Consider the following 18764-nt stretch of genomic DNA (forward strand, 5'->3'; position numbering starts at 1 on the left):
GATGTATACCTACAACTAGTCCACAGTGTTACAGATATTCAACTAATGAGGATGAGGACTTTATTTGTGAATGGGATAAGAGAAACCCTGAGGAGAATCAGACACACACCCTTTATATATGGTGAGTAACATGAAAAAATCTCATTGTCTGTATAGTTAAACATTGTAAGAAGGTGCCACATATTGTAAAACAAAAGGGAGACCGGGGCTAGTTGTCTAACTTTTTACTCCAGTGAATATTTCTTAGAGTGGGATTCTTTTTGAAAGTTAAAGGTTAGTTGGCCATCAAGTACTCACCCTCAGGTAGTTCCAAACCTGTAAGACTTTTGTTCATCTTTGAAACAAATAAAGATACTGTATTTTAAATGAATTCTGAGATATTTCTGTCCCTCGATTGATAGTCTATATATGCAACTACACTTTGACGCTTCAAAAAGTTCATAAAGAGATTATAAAACGAATTCATATGAATCAAAGTTTTATAAAAAAAAACTCTGAAGAGACACGAGATTGCTTTATATGATGAACAGATTGAATTGAGTTGCCATAATGTGTCTAGGCTATTTTATACTAAATACTAACTCTAAGTTCCTGGTGTGTACAGGGACAGTGAAAATAAATTTTTTATTATGCGTGCGAACACTGGCAATCAATCAGAGAGATGCATTCCCTTGGAGGAACTAATCACAAAAAGAAAGATGGACATATGGGTACAGACACAAGTGGGCAATATCACCTGCAATTCTAGTAAAATCTCAGTCATCCTTGAATGCTTGGGTAAGAACAGTCTAAGAGATCTATTCTAAACTGCTATTTTCTGACAGTGTATATGGTGGGATTTTTAAAGTTGCATGTTTCTAATAATGTGGTATAGGCTATTATATGGTAAATATATTATATTACATTATAATTGAAATGTATAATTAATTAATACATTATTTTAATAATTAGTTACATTACATTATACATATATATTATACATTTAATTGTAAATAATTAATTATATTACCAGCATAACATTTTGCATGGCATGTCGCCTCTAACTTGTCAACAGTCAAATACAGTAAACCTCAGATTAGCAGCATGAAAAGGTCAGCTGAAGTCCTGTCTCTCAAACTGGACAAACCAAAGGATAACAAAGGTGTTAAATATGAGATTAGATGGAGGGAGAGAGGCTCCGCATGGCAGAATGTAAGACATTTCAGAAAATCTGATATTTTCATATCCTGAAGTGAATCTGTTATTTTGCTAACATGTGTTCTGCAATTGTAGGCGATATTTGAAACTGAAGACAGCACTATCCAAGGTATGAGTCCTTATTCTGTTGTTACAAATTATACATGTGCAGAAATAAAGTCGTTTGAGTGATACATTGATTTGTAGTATTTATAAAAAACAAGTTAATGACTTAATGATATATATTGAAGTGCAATATTCAAAAAAATAACAAGGGTCTAAAAGGGGTCATGTCACAAATTCTGCTTCACTTTTTAAATAAAATAATTCAGTGGCCGAAACTGTCACTTTCAGAACTCAAGTTTAAAACGCTAATGGGGCTGTTGGGATTCTGATTGTTTGGCCTTGACCAAACAAAGAGATATAAAAAACTTAATTATCCATGGAAAAGCGCCCTCTCACATACAAATGCACACACATACAGTACAGACACACACACACACAGCAACATAGGCCTACATATGCACAGAAACATGTCAGCGCTGCCCTGAGACTTTATCAGTAAAATAGTTTTGCAACTGAAAAGATACACAACATTACTTATTTGCGAGGTGTAACGTTAAACTTACAGCTTCGCTATTAATAGACACCATTTTATTAGTAGAGCTTATTTTCTAATTATTCAACTGAAGGTCAAGTGCATTCGATTATGGAATACACTGGATTATACATTGCGGTACTACACATTTTGGCATATATAGTTTGTAATAAGCCTGTAATGGACTTCCACTGGAGGCAAGTTGAAGTGAACCCAAGTGCAGTTTATTTATAAATCCCAAGTGAGCAAAACATGAACAGATACAAAACAGCCGATGACTTAACATGACTTGAAGCAGACTTGACAGAGAACTCACCAACAGTGGTTACAGGGAACAATACTCAACAAGGACACATGGCAAACATGAGGGTTTAAATATACAAAGACTAATGACTAAACAAGACACACCTGTGAACAATCAGGACAATGAACCAATGACAGAACTGAACTGAGAACACATGAATAAAACAACCAATGAGAACATAACACATGAGGACAATGATCGCAAGACAAACAGGAAACATGACTGATAGGAAAACAAGATAAGAACATGAAACAGAACCAACACACAAGACATTACAAAGCCATAGTTATTCTATTCATGCAGAAAATGTGCATACTAAATCAAACATGGCTTTGTGTAGCACCTACTGCTCTGCAAATCCTTCCAGTGGAGGTCTGTTTTTTTATGCAGTCTCTGATCCTTTGAGTCTTTAACAATTTGATGTATCTGTCAATTACATGGACTCTTAAAGGTAAAGCAGAAAACAACGGCTCTAATGTTCATAGAGATGTTGGAAAATGAAAATGAAAAACTAAATTACTTTTAGTTATACTAAATACATTGTTTTTGGTTTTGAATGTATGACCCCTTTGTGATTTTGTTTTGATTTTATGATTTGTGCCCAAAACATAAAAACTGACTGAGATGAATATGTCTATAGTTTCCTACAAGCTACATCTACAGAAACCGACCATCTACCAGATCCAACTGAGGCGGCAGGCCAAACTGCAGCCACATCTATGTAAAGACTCACTACATGCTCTCTGGAGTGACTGGAGCCCAGTGGTGGATGTTCCCTTAGGTTTGATTTCAGCTGTATCTGTCAATGAATGCTGCAATTTCACAGTGAAAATAAGAAGTTTTTAATAAGTAAAAGCTTCTGAAAATATTTGGTTAACAGATGTAACATCTCTATGCAGAAATCCGCCTCCCACTTGTACGCTGGGAAGAAAAAAAATGGACGAATGGTACCAGGCTTATTCATCTCACCTGGGATGTAAGTATAAGAAGAACAGAGGACATGAGAAATGTTTCTGTTTGTTGGTGTGAGATGAATGAAATTTGATTTGAATGATGGTCCAATGTCATTTTCTTTAGGAACCACCAGTTGAAGAGTCTGTTGGGGGTGTGGAGTACAAGCTGAATGTCATCGTTTGGCCATGTGAAAAACCCAAGATAAAGGAAAAGTCAACTTTGAATCGAACCTTTAAAATCTTAATAACATATTCAGAGGCCAAGATTTCCATTATTGCAACGAACAAGGTTGGAAATTCAAGTCAACAGGAGATAATCATTCCCGCTGTGAAACATCTGAGCAGTAAGTGTGCTGCAAGTGTGAACTGGGAGTGTGTGAGCTTGGGTTTTCATGTATTGTATGTGAATGAATGTCTGTGTGTGTGCACTTACAGCAGGAAGCAAGAGAAAGGTGTGAGGTTTTTGGTGGAGGGGGTCTTAAAGTGTTCTGTCATAAATTACTCATATCATGTTACAATTTTTAAATTTTCAGACTGTGACAAGCCCTCTAAAAACATTAAGGCTTATCAAACCTGCTTAGAATGGTACAAGCTGGAAAACGGTGAGAACCGAACAAGTGCAGTAAACAGCTTGTTCGCCAAAGAATCGTTCAAGGACATTGAAAAAGGTAGAGATAAGTTATTCGTCCAATGTAGAGCACTATGTTCATGTGTCATATTAGCATGTGCTGCGTATGCTAACTCGTGTTTTTGTGTTTTAATTACAGGAGTGAAGAAGTTTGTACGTCATTATTACTTTATTCACACCATGAGAAAGAAACGTCTTCAAACTGTTGATATGTGTCCTTTTTACTCAGAACAAGGAGGTACGTTGCGACTAGGGATGCAGCGATAAGTTTCTGTCTGATATCGATAAACTGATAACTTTTAATGCTATGACCAATAAATGGCCGATATTAAATTGTCATACTCTTTTGGCTCAAGAAGTTAATGCTGGTTCTGATAGAAAGGTGTCAGAATGCATCACCGTTTGTTGCAGTTTGTTACATATAAAAAAAATATCTTATATCAGCCAATAACAACAGAGCCTCTAAAGCAGGGGTGGCGAACTCCAGTCCTGGAGGGCCACTGTCCTGCATAGTTTTGCTTCAAATCAAACACACCTGAACAAGCTAATCATGGTCTGAAGGGTTACTAGAAAGCTACAGGCAGGTGAGTTTTATCAGGGTTGGAGCTGAACTCTGCAGGACAGTGGCCCTCCAGGACCGGAGTTCGTCACCCCTGTTCTAAAGGGTTCCTCAAATCTGGTCCTGGAGGACCGATGTCCTGCAGAGTTGAACTCAAACCCCAATCGAACTAACTTGCGTCCAGTTTTCTAATAACTGAAGACCCTGACTAGCTTGTTCAGGTGTGTTTTGGTTGGAACTAAACTCTGCAGGGCAGTGGCCCTCTAGGACCGGATTTGAGAAACCCTTCCCTAAAGGGACATGATGATGAAAAAAATATAAGATAACAGTGGAAAATTATATTTTAAAGGGGTCATGAACTGGCTTTTGAATTTTTTTTATACTGTTGTCTGAAGTCAACTTATGGCGTTAATGTGTTTTTTACATTCAAAAACATCATAATGAATAAGTAATAGGCTATTTTCTGCCTTGGTTTTGAGGCTCTCTGAGAAACGCTAGGTTTTGATGGGCGTGCTGAACTGAAGACTTGGAAGTAAACGCCCACGGCTAGGATTGGATAATATTTGCATATTTAATGAGCTTCAGCTACCGTCTGTCCCAGGAATCGTCTAGGGGAAATGCTCAGAGAACTCGCAAAATATCAAACAAACACTAAATCACACACACACACACACACTCACTCGCGCGGAGACACACACACACACACTCGCGCGCGGAGACACACACACACACACTCGCGCGCGCGGAGACACACACAGACACTCGCACTTACACTCGCGCGGAGACAGACACACACACACTCGCGGACACACTCTCACTCGCGTGGACATACACATAACGTTACAACAAGTCTCTCTACACATAATCAATACACAATCGTACACATATCAAATGATCTGTAACAATGCAATACTATCACGTATAAAAAACATGTTTTACTCACATGAGTGTGCAGCACCATTCCTGTCGGGTCCAATATAGATGGAACAGCATTGTGTTTCAATCTCAATATGTCTGCAAATCCCCACGTGAGCTGGAACTTCATTAAAAATAAAGTTCAACCACATATTCCTAACATTAGGGTCCGAAGGAAGCTTATGCAGCGACTGTGTTCTTCCATAACTAGGAATAGCGCAATATCGTGATATCCTCGGCATGTTTATTGCTGCTGGCTAGCAATCCGACCAGCTCCATGTGTCGGTGGGCGGGGCTACTGAATTACACATGCTTATTATTCTGTAGAGGCGGTGTTTCGTCGCGCGATGACGTAAGGATGAATCACAAGATCATTTTCAGGGTCTGGTGTCTATAAAAGCTTTTCTTTGACTAACATGAAAGTTTTCAGCTCTGAAACTTACAGGATATTCTTATATTTTCCATGACCTCTTATATATCAAAAGCTCAAGGGAAAGTTGATTTCTCAATTCATCACCCCTTTAATAAGTCTGGAGTTCCCCAAAAAAAATTGCATCCGCTTGCAAAACCTTTGCATTCCCTCGTAAAACTTTTTTGTTTCTCGGGGGAACGCAAAACTGTTATGAGCAAACGCAAAGTTTCTTTTGGGAACGCAAAACATTTGTGAGAGAAAGCAAAAGCGTTGACATAATTTTTCCTCCCATCTCATATTTTTTTTTCCATCACCATGTCCCTTTATGGGGGCTCCGTAAATAACCGATATAGTATTGATATGTCATGCATGCATCCCACGAAGATCACAATATAAGATATAACTCACTTTCCCAATGGAATGTTTGCATTTGTTTCAGCACCTATTAAAGGTCCGGGGAATGTGCATAGTTCTTATGTGACACATGAATCGGCTGTGGTGAGTTGGCTTTCCATTCCCGTGGCGGAGCAGCGAGGATTTCTACTGCATTATCTCATTTGGATTTCAGGACAGGGAATAACTAGTAAGGAGAAAGTTTGTAGATTTACTGATCATCTATTTGCTATGAAACCTTTGTCACAACTGTAGATAAACATGTTTTACTTATATAACCAACAAAATAATCCATTATAAACACATTGTTTGCAATACTGTTCCTCTTGCTTCAGCACTCCATCATGTCCAAGCAAATGAAACCAGCTTCCCGATCAAGAACCTCCACCCAGGGGTCTCTTACACCGTTTCTATAGCCGGAGAAACAATAGCTGGTAAAGGGCCGAACTCAACGGTGAACTTTGAAACACCCTCAAAAGAAATGGGTACTAAAACATTAAACAGTCATTTCAGAATGAGAAATGAATATGCAGAACTGAAATGTATTATTATAAACACAATGAGGTGTGAGAATATACAGTTGTGGTCAGAATTATTGGCACCCCTGGTAAATATGTAAAAATAAATCTGTATTGTTTACCTTTTGATCTATCATTCAAAAAATTTACAAAAATCAAACCTCGAAAAATAAAAAAGAATGGAAATTCTGAGGAAAATCACATTATGAAATAAATGTTTTTCTCCAAAACACGTTGGCCACAATTGACCGTTCGCAAAGACCCGCCCCCTTTAGTTACTGTTGCTATGTCCAACAAGCTGCGCTCTCACACCACACACGTTCTCACGCAGTGAAAAACACATTGCAGAGCAAAGAGGATACTGACAAAGCACTGACAGACAAGACAGAGCAGGTTACTTTTAATATGAAACAAAGACTCAACTCTAAAATCTATTTTTAAATAAATGTAAACAATAAATACCGTTTTGTGACTCTTTTAATGCGCCTCAGTTAAAGCTGCTCGTGAACCGATCATCTTTTCCGTCTAGTTAATTTAAACATGAATGTACTTCGGAAGGAATGTTGTTTCAACCGCGGAAAGACGTCAGTACAAACCGTTTTTCAAGTTCAAGTCCACCAACGTTAATCTACAAAGTGTATAATTAAGAAGTTCCAATCAACTAAAGATGTTACGAATCTGCCTGGAAGAGGATGTGTGTCATTGTCTTAATGCAAGGCGAGGAGGAGAGTTTAAGTGGCCAAAGACTCTCCAAGGATCACAGATGGAGAATTGCAGAGATTAGTTGAGTCTTTGGGGTCAGAAACCCTAAAAAATAAAAATAAATAAAACAACCCCTTCATCACCACATGTTGTTTAGGAGGGTTTCCAGAAAAATCCTTCTTGCTTATCCAAAAACAAACTTCAGTTGTAAGACACGACTGGAACTTCAAAAGGGGCCTGGTTCTGTGGACAGATGAAACTATAAAAAGAGCTTTTTGGCAGCAAACCAGTATAAAAAAGTACCCCATGCCACGGTTAAATAAACTGCTGGATCTTTAATGCTGTGGGCCAATTTTTTTTGCTGGAGGTCCTGGACATTTTGTTCAGATACATGGTATCATGAATTCTAGCAAATACCAACAGATAAAAAAATCTAAACCTGATAGCCTCTGCTATAATGGGCCATGGTTGGATCTTCCATCAGGACAATGATCAAAATCAACACACAAATGTGTCACTGAGCACAAAATGAAGCTTCTGCCATGACATCCCAGTTCCCTGACCTGAACCCTATAGAGAATGAGTGAGCTGAACTGAAGAGAAGAGCTGGGAATCTGAAGGATCTGGAGAGATTCTGTATGAAGGAATTGTCTCTGATCTCTTGTCAGGTGTTCTCCAAACTCATCAGGCATTATAGAAGAAGACTCTGAGCTGTTATCAGAGGTAATGTCACGATCACAAATGAGAGTGCCCGTGGTTAAGAGTGCCTTCCTCTTCAAGACCGTCTGCGCTACTGTGGTGGTTGTCTGCTCCGCCGTGGGGGTCTTCAAGAACGTCTGCACTGCTGAGGTGGTCATCTGCTCTGCCATGGAGGACAGCCTTTCTATCCTGGTCATCTGCCTGCCCTGCTCCTCCCTGGTCATCTGTCCAGCCTGCGCCACCCTGGTCATCGACCCGGCCTGTTACGCCTTGGCTGCCTGCTGTGCCTAAATCTCCAGGCCCTCTTCTGCCCCACGGGCCTGGCCCTCTGTCCCACCCCCGGTCCCGTTTCCGCTCCCCCTCCCTCCTGGACACGTTAGGACCGTCTGGAAGCCGCTCCTTCGAGGGGGGGCTATGTCGCAATCACAAATGAGACTGCCCGTGGTTTCCACCAGAGGGCACTCCATCCCGGACTGTCACTTCATCTAAGCACTACATTTCCCGCATCACTCACTACACGGACTTCCTTCCTAATTACATCCACCTGCACCCCATTACCTTGTTAGCTCACACTTTATAAGCCTGGTCATGTCTGTCATTCATTCCGAAGTCTTGTTTTGTTCACACTGCATTTCTGAGCGTTTTCCCTGGCCTCTTGTCTCTTGGTTTTGGACTTCTTGCCTGTTCCGTGGATTACCCGTCTTGTTTGCCTGATTGGACTGATTACCTGTTATGACCTTTTGACAGTTTTTTTGACTACGGGTGTGGATTACTGTGGTGAGCAGCGAGGCTGAGGGACCGTGAGAACGGGACGAGACCGCGGTCATTAGTGATGATGATCGCCAGCTGCGTGCCGTCGGCCTCGTGTCTCATGGAGGAGTGACGGGAGTATAAAGGAGGAGCGACGACAGTGAAGGACGAGAGAAGACCTGGGGCCCGTTCTTCATACGTTGCTTATTACATCTGAGATTATTTGACAGATCCCAGATCTTTTAATCGTGATAACTGATCTCTGGCTAATTTGGTTCTTCAAACGAATTTGTGGATTGGATTAAAATATCTGGATTAAATGATCTAAGATTACTGAGCGTTCTTTTTTCCCCTGAAGAGGGCAGATGCATCGATACTCGAAACCACGATCAGCAATGCAGCGATTGGCTGGCGTCAAGACAGCAACGTAATGACATCATATAATTAAAAAGCCACCTGGCAAAAAACTTGACAAATTACACCAAAAAAAAACCCACGAATTTCTGAACCTTTATAAGGAAACAGCCAAACGACCAAACCAACATAAAAGTTATAATAGATAAATGATAAATGTTTTTTTTTTTTTTTACATGATTACCAATTATTTATATTCACGATTTTATACAGTATTTGTACACCCTTTACATTTTTATTTCAATGTTGTAATTTAATTTTTTATTCAATTTGAAGCAGATTTGTAACGTGACAGTATTCAAGTTTCTTATGGGTCAAGATCAAATTATCCTCTCTTGCGCTGCATCAAGCCACTCCCATAATATCCGTGATCACTTAATGCACGGCTCAGATTAACTGTACAACATGTGTGTAAACCAATAAAAATAAAATTATATAAAGTAATTATTCCATCACAAATAAATCGCTCAATCAAGTCTATAGTATTATACATTCTCATATACATATACAATATAACATTTTTATATTATTATTATTGTTATTTAAAATTATTATTATTGCCCCTGGTTCAGTAATGAACTCTTGTAATAAAGTAGCAGTGGCTGGGACAGATTTTAAGTATCACCTCAAGATGCAATCTAATCCTGTTTACATGAAATAAGCCTGCTCATGAGCAGGTTTAAAGGGTTAGTTCACCCAAAAATGAAAATTCTGTCATTAATTACTCACCCTCATGTCGTTGGACACCCGTAAGACCTCCGTTCATATTCGGAACACAAATGAAGATATTTTAGTTGAAAGCTGATGGCTGAGAAAGGCTTCACACAGGCCTCCATTGGCATTCAGTACATTGACACTTCCAAGATCCATGAAAGGCACTTAAAACGTCGTTACAAAGTCTATCTCACCACAGTGGCTCTACAATAATCATACAATGCGACGACAATAGTTTTTGTGCGCAAAAAAAAATCAAAATAACACCTTTATCCAACTTGTTCTCGACTTCCGTGTGTGCCTCCACGACGCATGCGCGAGAATATGACGCAGATCCGGCGTTCGGACATATGACCCAGAAGCGATTTGTTTACGAGCAGAGGAAGACGCGCGTGTCTAAGCTGTTGGATTCTACATTGATCGTGCTTTAGGTCTCGGCGTAGTGCTCAAAATGGGGCTTAAGTGTGTATTTCATCGATTCCCGAACACCGGCGCTACGTCATATTCTCGCGCATGCGTCGTGGAGGCACACACGGAAGTTGAGAACAAGTTGGATAAAGGTGTTATTTTGATTTTTTTTTGCGCACAAAAACTATTGTCGTCGCATTGTATGATTATTGTAGAGCCACTGTGGTGAGATAGACTTTGTAACGACGTTTTAAGTGCCTTTCATGGATCTTGGAAGTGTCAATGTACTGAATGCCAATGGAGGCCTGTGTGAAGCCTTTCTCAGCCATCAGCTTTCAACTAAAATATCTTCATTTGTGTTCCGAATATGAACGGAGGTCTTACGGGTGTCCAACGACATGAGGGTGAGTAATTAATGACAGAATTTTCATTTTTGGGTGAACTAACCCTTTAAGCTTAAGGACCTGTTACTATGACAGCAAGTCCAGGATGAGCTTCGAAGAACCAAACAATCCGAGATCATGTCAAATCGTCAACAATCAAATCCAGCTAACTGAGTTAGCGATGTACGAAGAACGGGCCCCAGGCCTGGACTTTAATTTGTGTTTTGTTTACGTTTTGTTTATGTATGTGCGCGGCAGTCGTCCGTGAGGGGCTGCCGCTTTTACTTTCACTTTGTTTATTTAATTGATTAAAGTTTGTTGTTTATTGTTCGTCGGTTCCCGCCTCCTTCTTCCCTGAACCTACAACGTTACAATTACCCTTTAAAATAAAACTGCTTTTGTATCCTCAACTTCTGTCTCAGAGCAGTACATAACCGGTAACACAAGTATTTTTTCTTTCCAAGTAATTTTATTTTTCAAGTATATGTACTTTATTAGTGTTCTTCTTTGGAAACCGTTTACCTCACAACATTCCAAAACATATTATACTTTTTTACTGCACTACGTTTCATATTGAAAACATTTAGTATTGTATACTTTTACTCAAGTAAAAGTAATTAAAATTGTACTTGAGGACAAGTAAGAAAGTACTATATTTTTAAAGTAATTAAGTATTAAAGGTAAAAAAACAATGTTTATTTATGAAATGTAGTGCAGTAAAAAGTATGACATATATATTATATATGTTTATATATACACATATAAATTATGCTTTGGAATGTAGTGAAGTAAAAGTTTTCCCAAGAAAAACACTGACAAAATATATACTTGAAAAATGTCCTTGAGTAGAAAGTAAAAATACTTATCTACTGTCCGCCTGTGGCTGTTATCTTGGCAAAAGGAGGTTGCAAAAAGTATTCAATAAAAGGGTGCCAATAATTATGGCCAACATGTTTTGGAGAGAAGAATATATTTCATAATGTGATTTACTCCCTTACTTTTCAATTCTTCTTTTAATGAAAGGTTCAATTTTTATTAATTTTTTTAAATAAAAGATAAAAAGGACAAACGATGCATATTTATTTTGCCATCTTTGATCAAATTTTCCAGGGGTGCCAATAATTCTGACCACAACTGTACCTAGCCTGCCAACAGCAAATGTGTTCTACCCTTTCATTCAGGCTTATCATGGCAGGGCCGGACTGTCCTGAGCGTCTGTGTGGTTGCCCTCTTGTGTACTATAATCTTCTCTGTAGCTGTCAGGAGGTGAGATTATCACAGATGAACTGACTGATGCTGACCAAGATATGTTATTATATTATATTGCACATAACCTGTAGCTTGATTGGCAGAGCATAGAGCTAGAAATGGTTTCGGGAACACTTTAAAACTTATTTACTTTTTTTTTTAATCACATTGAACCTTTACTTTTTTTATCACATTGAACTTGAATCATATATTGTTATGACACTATTCTTGTAATTTTGACTTTATTCTCAAAATTGTACAACTTTAATCTCGCCACTTTGTTTACAGAGGTAACCAGAGAAACCGGTACATTTCTGCTGTTCGACAAGAGCCATCTACTGCCAGAGATTGAATTAGCATTTTCATTCAGCGCCTCTGACGTTTTTGTTCAGACCAATGGGAAGATCGACTCTAATATTTTTACAAGGCTTACAAGCAGTGTTGTAGCGGATAACAAAGCTAATGTGCTTTCAAAAAATGTAGAATGATAATGTATCTTGAATTATATATAGAAATATTTTAAATGAAAATGTATAATAGTTTCTAATTAGGGCCCAAGCCCTGAAAGGGCGCAGAGCCCTATTGTTCTTCCTCAGATTATTCTTTGTTTTTTTTTTTTTGTTTGTTTTTTTCGACTTCTCGGGTACTTTTGGGGCACTTAACATGCTCGAAAACTCTTGAAACTTCGCACGGGCGTCGGAATGCGCGGCCATCAGAGCCGGGCTGAAGCTGGTACCCGGGCGTGGCAGGGGGGCTCGACAGCGCCCCCTTAAGTGGGGTCTGAAAACTTGGTCCATATATCAAACACACTTGCACGTACATGTATGAAACTTGGTACACATTTAGATCTCATCGGGCCGAACAACTTTCGTGCTCATAGTTATGTGTCAGCCCAACAGGAAGTGAGCTATTATGGGTTGTTCGGAAAACGCATGCTCTGGAATTTAATATACTCCTCCGAGGCCATTGTTTCGATCATTGCCAAACTCGGTCAGCATCAAGTGAACATATTCAGGATGCTAAATTGCGAGCGGATTTTTGATATCTCGAAAAGTCTGGCCGTGGCGATGCAACGAATTTATGGCGAGAAAAGGGAAACAGGAAGTGTGTTATAACTTGTGCAAACATTGACTGGTTTGGATGAAACTTCAGCTGTGTGTTTGTTATAAGAAGCCGATCACATGGATATGACTTTTGTGAGTCAAAGTTATAGCGCCACCAACTGGCAGCAGGAAGTGTGTCACTTTCAAAAATGCTTTGAATCACCATCTTATTTTCACCAGATTTATTTCAAACTTCATCAGTATAATGTGAAAACATGACAGATAGAGACGTATGAAATGGATTCCTGAAATTTCAAATACTGTTGCCATGGCAACGTGTCAAAGTTTAATAGTCTTTTGGCTTTTCTGAGGCTCTTAGCATGCTTGAAATTGCTTGAAACTGCTTGAAACTCAACACACACATCAGAGATGTCAGTCAGTACACATGGGCAAAGCCTCAGAAACGGGCGGGGATGAGGGGCTCTCTAGCGCCACCTTTTGACAAAAGTGAAGGGCTTCGTTTCATCTACAATCACCAAACTCAGTATATATATTGACCTCATCGAGCCGGACAACTTTCTAATTTACAGTCATTAGCTCCGACCAACAGGAAGTCAGATATTTTGGTTTGAAGGTAAATTTTTGGTTAAATCGGGGTCTGAGTTTTTACGTTCTCCTCGTAGGCGTTTTATTCAATCTCCACCAAACTCGGTCAACATGAAACAAAGATACTGAAGATGCTAAAATGTGAACGGATATTGGATATCTCAAACGGTGTTTCCATGGCAAGGGATTAAATAAGGACAAAAAAGGGGAACAGAAATTCTCTGTGTCTGCTGCTCTCCCCTCAATGAACACAAGATGGCAGCATTGTGTTAGTTTTGAAGCAGGATAAAAAAAAAACTTGTTTCTCTCTCTCTCTCTCTCTCTCTCTCTCTCTCTTGTTTGTGATTTATGAGGACACAAATTTGTATGACATGGGTATTACACTGGTATTACAACGTGTATGTGTGTGTGTTTAAAAACATACTAAAACAATGTTTTATTCAAATGTAACCAAATAGCTTTAAAATAATCATACTATTTTTCAGATCAATATATTTATTTTATTTAATATATTTCTTCTGAATATTTACTCTCTGTCTGCCCTCCCCTCACTAAAAGGTAGCAGTGTTGTTATTTTTGAAACTCTCTCTCCGTGTGTGTGTGTGTATGTGTGTGTGTGTGTGTGTGTGTGTGTGTGTGTGTGTGTGTGTGCTTGTTTATGTGATTTATTAGGGACACAAATTTGTATAATGACATGGGTATTACACTGTTATTACAACGTAGTGGTTAATGAGGACATTTCATGTGTCCACATAATAAAAATATCTTTAAAAACATACTAAATAATGTATTATTAAAATGTAACCAAGTAGCTTTAAAAATATACTACAAATTACAATGAAAACATGGTTTATGAGAATATTTCCTGTGTCCCATAAATGAAATAGCTTTAAGGGGTTTGTGTGTCTGTGTGTCTGTGTGTGTGTGTGTGTGTGTGTGTGTGTGTGTGTGTGTGTGTGTGTGTGTGTGTGTGTGTGTGTGTGTGTGTGTGTGTGTGTGTGTGGGCATGTTTTTGTGAAATATCAGGACACAAATGTGTATAATGACATGGGTATGACATATTACAAAAAGAGGGTGAAATATGAGGACGTTCCCCATGTCCTCACTTTTCAAAATGCTTATAAATCACACAGAACAAGGTTTTTTTCACAGAAAGTGAACTGCACAGTCTCCTGTGAGGGTTAGGTTTAGGGACAGGGGCAGTGTAAGGATAGAAAATACGGTTTGTACGGTATAAAAACCATTACGCCTATGGAATGTCCTCACATTTCACAAAAACAAACGTGTGTGTGTGTGTGTGTGTGTGTGTGTGTGTGTGTGTGTGTGTGTGTGTGTGTGTGTGTGTGTGTGTGTGTGTGTGTGTGTGTGTGTGTGTGTGTGTGTGTGTGTGTGTGTGTCCACCAACTGGCAGCAGGAAGTGTGTCACTTTCAAAAATGCTAAATCACTGTCTTGTTTTCACCCGATTTACTTCAAACTTCATCAGTATAATGACAAAACATGGCAGATGTAGACATACGAATGGATTCCTGATATTTTACATACTGTTGCCATGGCAGTGTGTCAAAGTTTAATCATCTTTTGGCTGTTTTTGAGGCTCTTAGCATGCTTGAAATTGCTTGAAACTCAACACACACATCAGAGATGTCAGTCAGTGGAAATGGGCAAAGCCTCAGAAATGGGTGTGTTGGAGGGGTGTTTATTACAACATAATCATGGTTTGTGAAGACATTTCATGTGTCCCCGTAAATCAAAATAGCTTTAAAAGCATACTAAACAATGTTTTAATAAAAATGTAAAAATGCAGAATATTTTCTGTGATGGTAGGTTTAGGGGTTGTGTGTGTGTGTGTGTGTGTGTGTGTGTGTGTGTGTGTGTGTGTGTGTGTGTGTGTGTGTGTGTGTGTGTGTGTGTGTGTGTGTGTGTGTGTGTGTGTGTGTGTGTGTGTGTGTGTGTGTGTGTGTGTGTGTGTGTGTGTGTGTGTGTGTGTGTGTGATGGGTAGGTTTAGGGGCAGTGTAAGGGGATAGAAAATACGGTTTGTACGGTATAAAAACCATTACGCCTATGGAATGTCCTCACATTTCACAAAAACAAACGTGTGTGTGTGTGTGTGTGTGTGTGTGTGTGTGTGTGTGTGTGTGTTTGTGTGTCCACCAACTGGCAGCAGGAAGTGTGTCACTTTCAAAAATGCTAAATCACTGTCTTGTTTTCACCCGATTTACTTCAAACTTCATCAGTATAATGACAAAACATGGCAGATGTAGACATACGAAAGGGTTCCTGATATTTTACATACTGTTGCCATGGCAGTGTGTCAAAGTTTAATCATCTTTTGGCTGTTTTTGAGGCTCTTAGCATGCTTGAAATTGCTTGAAACTCAACACACACATCAGAGATGTCAGTCAGTGGAAATGGGCAAAGCCTCAGAAATGGGTGTGTTGGAGGGGTGTTTATTACAACATAATCATGGTTTGTGAAGACATTTCATGTGTCCCCGTAAATCAAAATAGCTTTAAAAGCATACTAAACAATGTTTTAATAAAAATGTAAAAATGCAGAATATTTTCTGTGATGGTAGGTTTAGGGGTTGTGTGTGTGTGTGTGTGTGTGTGTGTGTGTGTGTGTGTGTGTGTGTGTGTGTGTGTGTGTGTGTGTGTGCGCGATATGTAGGCTTAGGGGTAGTGTAGGGGGATAGAATTTACAGTTTGTACAGTATTAAAACCATTAAGTCTATGGAATGCCCTCTGCCTGTCTTTCCCCTTCCCCCTCTCTATCACTCTCTCTGTGTGTGTGTGTGTGTGTGTGTGTGTGTGTGTGTGTGTGTGTGTGTGTGTGTGTGTGTGTGTGTGTGTGTGTGTGTGTGTGTGTGTGTGTGTGTGTGTGTGTGTGTGTGTGTGGAGGGGGGGGGTCTCTCTCTCACCCTGTGAGTATGTGTGTGTGCCTTTCTCTCAGTCCTTCCCCTCCCCCCTCACTCTCCCTCTATCATTGTGTGTGTGTGTGTGTGTGTGTGTGTGTGTGTGTGTGTGTGTGTGTGTGTGTGTGTGTGTGTGTGTGTGTGTGTGTGTGTGTGTGTGTGTGTGTGTGTGACTTTCTATTTATTTTTTATATTGGACCACACATATTGATTTCAAATATATTCAACATATTTTTTTCAGAGAGTGAAATAAAAAAAACTTTCTCCCACCATTTAGATTTTATTTCTTTTTGTTGTTAAAATCTTGTGAACCTTGTTCAATGTGCAGAGTGCATCTCTCTCAGTCCTTCCCCTCCCCCCTCACTCTCAGGCTCACCCTGGGTGTGTGTGTGTGTGTGTGTGTGTGTGTGTGTGTGTGTGTGGGGGGGGGGGGGGGGGGGGTGTCTCTCTCACCCTGTGAGTTTGTGTGTGTGCCTTTCTCTCTCGGAATGATAATTTACCCCTTTCGTATCATAGACTATTACAAAAAACTATCACTTTAGTGTGAATAAGTAAAAAAGAACTACAAACACCTTGAATTAAATACTGGCCTTCTGGACTTACAAAATTTTGAGCAGGAAAATATAACTTTTATTTATTTTATCCTATGACATTAAAATGAATCTAGATTTAAATTACATCATGGGTGTGGCTTGTGGTGATAGTGGCACCAGTTGCTGCGGTAAATGTGGCATATTCGAGCGATTCTAAAATATTCTCCTGTTTAAATGCATATTGCCTGCCGTGCACAGTTAAGCTGATGCCACCGGCGTGGCGGTGCCACCGGCTTGGGCCCGTCATCGCTGCTCGCAGCTTTAATTTTGACTTGTACCTTCTCTTAAAAATCAAGCGTAGCGTTAGTTCTGGCAGGCCACGTCAGTCAAACTCGCATCAGCTGACTGTCAGCTGATCACGTCTACCTATTGGAATACGACGTCTATCACAGGATACATATCACAGCTCATTCGGTACTATCAGCAGCTATCGCATTTCTCCGGCGCTAATTACCCTCCTCCATCCCCAGCTTCTCCTCTAGTCCAGTCAGGATTTGGCATTCTGATTCCCCTTAAATCAGACAAAATTCCCAAATTATGTTGTACATTAAATATAGACATTAATTATATCTGCAATTCATTATGTTGGTTCTGTTCTGTTTACCCTAAGAACTGTAAACTTGTGCTATATGAACTGTAAAGTAAATCGTCATTTTACAGTCATTTTAAGATGTTACTCTAAACACTGATCTCCTCACAATACTGTATTACATTTATTTGTGCTGGTCTTAAAAGCCTTAAAATAGATTTTTAAAACCCCTTAAGATACCCTGTACAGGTGATTAACAAATATTTGTTTTAAAAATCTTTTTTATATAATTATATTTAATTGTAAAATTCATCTAGTATTGTTTCTAAATTTCTATATCTAAATTTACATACTATATATACTTTCTATATTTTATACTTTCTATACTTGTTATAATAAAAAAAAAACTAAAGCCATCTCTCTCTATCTCTCTCTCTCTAGTACACAGTACCAGCCCTCTCTCCTCATTTCCTTAAATTTGATTTTAGTTGTCAATATATGCTTTAATATTACTGCAGTAATGATAAACACAGGTAGTAAGTCTTTGATACTGTCCAGGTTGGTAGTAACAAACCACCCTTTTTTGTCTTTATTGTGCTTGGGTTGTCTACCTGCAATATACTTACCTTGCCATATACCTGTTTAAATAAACGTTTGTTATTGTTTCTCACTCCTGTGTTTCCTAACACTCGTATTGCTACGACTTTATTGTCATTATTTTCACTTTATTCTCAAAATAGTACAATGCTATTCTCATAATGCTACTAATGTATTCTAGTAATTTTAACTTTTTTTTACAAAATGTTTTTTTCGTAAAACAGAAGTATCGCCGTCAAATGTGCTTGTTTGGTTTCGTGTGTGAGGATGTAGTGTATGTTATGCTGTAGCCTACCGTAATATATTGCCTTAACATTTGCCCCTGCTCTTAAAGACTCCCTTTATTTTAAAAGAGCTTTCAACATAGTATGATGTTTTACCCTTAAGTAAAAAAAGGTTGTACATTCATAGGATAAAAGTGGTCACGCATGGGTCTGAAGCGCATGGCGCAGGTGCACTTAGTGCATGTCTGAATCCACTTTTGCTAGTTTAACAATGAAAAACAGTCGGAGTGCCAGGCGCATTGTCCAAAAGGGTTGTACCTAGTCTCTTAATGAGTCATGGGTGTGTTTTGGGTGTAACATGCAATAAACCAATCAGAGTCTCATCTCCCATTCCCTTTAAAAGCCAGTTGCACTTACACCAATGCGGATTCGCTATTTACATGGTGGAATTTGCAAACGGAAAAATGTAACCCTTCTCCAGAGAG

The 18764-nt window shown here is 39.1% G+C and overlaps 1 protein-coding gene across 1 annotated transcript; it reads left to right on the forward strand.

The window, feature by feature from the left end:
- On the forward strand, positions 1-11796 carry LOC307143612 (interleukin-6 receptor subunit beta-like; the record flags this gene model as incomplete). Its single annotated transcript, XM_079845339.1, has 12 exons — positions 1-121; positions 605-777; positions 1055-1191; positions 1273-1306; positions 2719-2859; positions 2978-3054; positions 3156-3375; positions 3565-3699; positions 3799-3897; positions 5985-6128; positions 6274-6423; positions 11708-11796. The coding sequence occupies exons 2-12, from the start codon at positions 630-632 to the stop codon at positions 11794-11796; spliced, it is 1374 nt and encodes a 457-aa protein (XP_079701465.1). The 5' UTR covers positions 1-121; positions 605-629.
- Between the last annotated feature and the right edge of the window lie 6968 nt (positions 11797-18764).

Source organism: Gobio gobio (genome assembly GCF_949357685.1).
Source record: "Gobio gobio genome assembly, chromosome: 19".
NCBI classification, from domain to species: domain Eukaryota; kingdom Metazoa; phylum Chordata; class Actinopteri; order Cypriniformes; family Gobionidae; genus Gobio; species Gobio gobio.